This window comes from Myotis davidii, unplaced genomic scaffold (genome assembly GCF_000327345.1).
Source record: "Myotis davidii unplaced genomic scaffold, ASM32734v1 scaffold1047, whole genome shotgun sequence".
Lineage (NCBI taxonomy): Eukaryota > Metazoa > Chordata > Mammalia > Chiroptera > Vespertilionidae > Myotis > Myotis davidii.
Genome location: NW_006298367.1, coordinates 734279 through 738509, shown reverse-complemented (window position 1 = coordinate 738509; position 4231 = coordinate 734279). Strand labels below are relative to the sequence as shown.

Genomic DNA, 4231 nt, shown 5'->3' with positions numbered 1-4231 from the left:
CAGGGCAGTGAGTTAATGAGAGGGGGCGGGGGGGGGAGGGAGACTCCATACGATTTGGGGGGAGTCTCTCACATCCCGCCTCCTTAAATACAGGACCCAGGTCTTCCGGAAGGAACTTGGGGCGCGGCCAGATGCCAGCAAAGTGCTTATCATCATCACGGACGGGGAAGCCACCGACATTGGCGACATCAGTGTGGCCAACGACATCATCCGCTACATCATCGGGGTATGGGCCCCAGGTGCCACGCCGCTGCCTTCTTCCTGCTCATCTTCCCTCGCCTGCTTCTGGCCCGACTTCCCTTCCTCCTGGGAGCCACGGTCCTGTGAAAATAGTCGGAAATTGGTCTGCGAGTCTGGGGAGGTCAGCACTTCTCTCTTCTCTCCCTCACAGATCGGGAAGCATTTTGTGAGCAAGAAAAATCAGGATTCACTTCACAAATTTGCTTCAAAGCCGGTGGAAGAGTTTGTGAAGATTCTGGACACATTTGAGAAGCTTAAAGACCTCTTCACGGAGCTGCAGAAGAAGATCTATGCCATCGAGGGTGAGTGGCAGGCCCTGGAGAGCCAGTTCAAGAAATTATATACAGAAGCTCACCTGGGACACGAGGTTAGAGGCAGGCTGAGTAGCAGTAAGGGGCGCCTCCTCAGGGGCTGGTGCAGAGCTGAGAGCGCTCCGGAAAAAGACCTGGGGCAGGAATTTAGGAGAGCGCGATTCCATTCCCTCTGAAATTCCTTCTTCCTCCTGAAGTTTAGCTTGGTCCAGGCTGAGGCCCAGGACAACTCTTTCTTGCCGGAGTCAGCTGAGCCCTGTGGAATGACCATAATGCCTTACCCCGCCCTCAGCTTCTTCATTTCCGTTATCCTAGGCCTCAAATGACTTAAGATGGGTAACGGGCTGTGGCCAATTGCAAGTAGCCCATAGGCCCTCTTCCTTGGTCCAGAATAGAGAAGATTTTGATTGGCATCAGCAGAGGGAGGACGGGCCATGGGAGGGTATTTCCCCGGGAGGCCTAGTCTGCTGGAAGGGACATGGTTCCCACAGGGAAGGCGCCTTTGCTGGGCCAGAGCTTTGGTGTTCAGCTCAGCACGTTGGTGACATCGGGCCCAGCCCCCACAGTCTTGCTGGAATACTTCCGTTCAGTGTCCAGGAGGCGGGAACAGGAGAGTTCCAGAAGCAGTGTGGTGTTTATGGTAGAACCAGGCAGACCTGCTCAAGAATCCGCCCTGCCTGTGCTGCACGGTCATTCTCCCTCTCTGAGGCTCCCCGTCCTCTGTTAAAGGGGGATGATGACGCCGATCTCACAGGACTGTAAGGTGTAACTGCTGTACTGGTTTCCGGGGTCTGCTATAACCAAGCACCACACAGCAGTGATTAAAGCAACAGACATGTACTGTCTTTTAGTGCTAGAGGCTCGGAGCGAGAAATCAAGGGGTCACAGGGCCATGCTCTTTCTGAAAGTTCTAGAAGAGCGTTCTCCTTGCCTCCTCTGGCTCCTGGTGTTTGCCAGCAGTCCGTGGCCTTCCTCGGCTTGTACTGCGTCGCTGTCACATGGCTGTCTTCTCCCCGTGTCTTCACGTCGTCTTCCCTCTGTGCGTGTCTCTCTGTGTCTGAATTTCCCATTTTACAAGGACGTCAGTCATATTGGGTTGGGGCCCACCCTACTGACCTCATCGTAACTTGGTTACCTCTTACAGACCGTATTTCCAAATAAGGTCACATTCTGAAGTACTGGGGTTAGGACTTCAACATACCTTTTTAAAAATATATATATTTTCATATAAGCATAACCAATGGACATGAGACACTGGGGGGTAGGGGAGGCCGGGGGAATGTTGAGGTGGGGGGAGACATATGCATATGTAATACTCTTTGTAATAAAACAAAGAGAGATAGAAACATCAGTGATGAGAGAGAATCATTGATCAGCTGCCTCCTGCACATCTCCTATTGGGGATTGAGCCTGAAACCTGGGCATGTGCCCTTGACTGGAATCAAACCCGGGACCCTTTAGTCCACAGGCTGATACTCTAAACACTGAGCCAAACCAGCTAGGGCTCAACACACCTTTTTTAGGGACCACAACTCAACCCCTAACAACTGCTTAGCAAATTGCTCAGCTCTAAATTGTAGCTCTTATTATCTGTAGCCCTTATCCTCTCTTCTGACCTGCCCTTACTCATCCTTCAGGTCTTAGTTTACTTGTTTTTAAAAATATATATTTTTTATTGATTTCAGAGAGGAAGGGAGAGGGGAAGAGAGAGAGAAACATCAATGATGAGAGAGAATCATTGATCGGCTGCCTCCTGCACGCCCCACACCAGGAACCAAGCTCACGACCCAGGCATGTGCCCTGATCACCAATTGAACCATGACCTCCTGGTTCATAGGTCTGACGCTCAACCACTGAGCCACGCCGGCCGGGCAGGTCTCAGTTTAGATGTCACTTCCTCTGGTAAGTGTCCAGGTGTAGTTTGAAGGTAGAACCAATGTGAGTCAGTGATACAGTGGAGATAGAACAGGGGGACAGGGCAGAATCGAGGTTTATTCCGGGTTTTCAGCATGATTCCCGAGGAGGTGGGGGTGTCATCCGCTGATGGGGACGTCCTAGTGGGCCCCGAAGTCGGATGCTGCGTCCCAGACAAGCTGCTGGCAGTAGCTGGACACCCACCGGGGCTCATGGAGTGGAAGCCACTGGCAAACCTGAGGGCGTGTCCCCGTGCTTACTGCCCCTCGTCTCGCCTGCCCCTCAGGCACAAACAAGCAGGACCTGACGTCCTTCAACATGGAGCTGTCCTCCAGCGGGATCAGCGCGGACCTCCGCGGGGTGAGTGGGCCTGAGCGAGGGCCCAGGGAGGGCGCGGGCGCAGCCGCCCGTTCTGACCCTGCTCGTCCCCTCCCGGGCAGGACCGTGGCGTCGTGGGGGCGGTCGGCGCCAAGGACTGGGCCGGGGGCTTCCTGGACCTGCAGGCCGACCTGCGGGGCGACACCTTCGTTGGGAACGACCCGCTGACCCCGGAGGCGAGAGACGGATACCTGGGTGAGTGCCGCTCCGCACGCGGTTCCTGTGGTTTCAGGGGCCAGGGCGTCGCTCAGCCTGACTTTCAAAACAAGTAAATGAAGGCAGTTCAGCGGCAGGAACGCAATCAGAGCTTAAACGCGGTGACAGCATTCTTCGCTTTTCCCTGGACAGCCCCTCCGCTGGGTGTCAGTCATGCTTTTATTTTCCATATTTTATGAGGCCTTAGGGCAGCGGTTCTCAACCTTCTGGCCCTTTAAATACAGCTCCTCATGTGGTGACCCAACCATAAGATTATTTTTGTTGCTACCTCATAACTGTAATGTTGCTGCTGTGATGAATCGTCATGTAAATATCTGATATGCAGGATGGGCTTAGGCGACCCCTGTGAAAGGGTCGTTCGACCGCCAAGGGGGTCGCGACCCACAGGTTGAGAACCACTGCCTTAGAGCCTGAAGCTCTGCCCCTCCCAGGGCCAGCTCATCCCACAGAGAGCAGACAGCAGCCTTCTCTGTGCCAGCCAGCGACCCCTGAGCACCAGCTGCCGGTTACCTCACTTCTTTTTTGTTTTAATAGATTTTATTAATTTTTTACAGAGAGGAAGGGAGAGGGATAGAGAGTTAGAAAATCGATGAGAGAGAAACATCGATCAGCTGCCTCCTGCACACCCCCTACTGGGGATGTGCCTGCAACCAAGGTACATGCCCTTGACCGGAATCGAACCTGGGACCCTTCAGTCCGCAGGCCGGCGCTCTATCCACTGAGCCAAACCATCTAAGGCTACCTCACTTCTTACGCCATGCCAGTCTCCCCCTGACCTGCACATCCCAGGGCCAGGCACTAGGCACCCAGAGCTGCCAACATGATCAGACTGTGCCATCTTCAACCTGCTCAAGCCCACCTGCCCGGCTTCAGTCATTCCTCCCCTCAGACGCCGCAGGGAAGGCTCCAGGCCGCACTCGCCCTCCCTGCTCCTGCCTCCTTCCTGACCTGTGCTGCCCCTGTGGCCTGGCTGGCCTCCCCCCGCACCCCCACCCCGCCTGCTTTGGGGAGCTGCGAGTCAGAAGCGTCTCTCCATGGCAGTGACCTCTGTGTAGTCACTAGTCGTTCCTCTACATGAAACCCAGGGACAGTTAGACAACCCGCAGGTTACAGGAGGACCAGCAGCACCGCCCGGCTTCCTCCTGCTGAGGTTCCCGGGGCTGCGGTGGGTG

At 55.0% G+C, this 4231-nt stretch overlaps 1 protein-coding gene across 2 annotated transcripts in view; it reads left to right on the top strand.

The window, feature by feature from the left end:
* The window catches only part of ITGAL (integrin subunit alpha L), a 37487-nt gene that overhangs the window by 9000 nt on the left and 24256 nt on the right, over nt 1-4231 (top strand). For both annotated transcript variants that reach the window (XM_006774093.2, XM_015570692.1), the window contains exons 8-11: nt 94-226; nt 392-542; nt 2752-2825; nt 2906-3038. In XM_006774093.2, coding sequence (XP_006774156.1) covers nt 94-226; nt 392-542; nt 2752-2825; nt 2906-3038 — 491 coding nt within the window. The remainder of the gene's footprint in view (nt 1-93; nt 227-391; nt 543-2751; nt 2826-2905; nt 3039-4231) is intronic.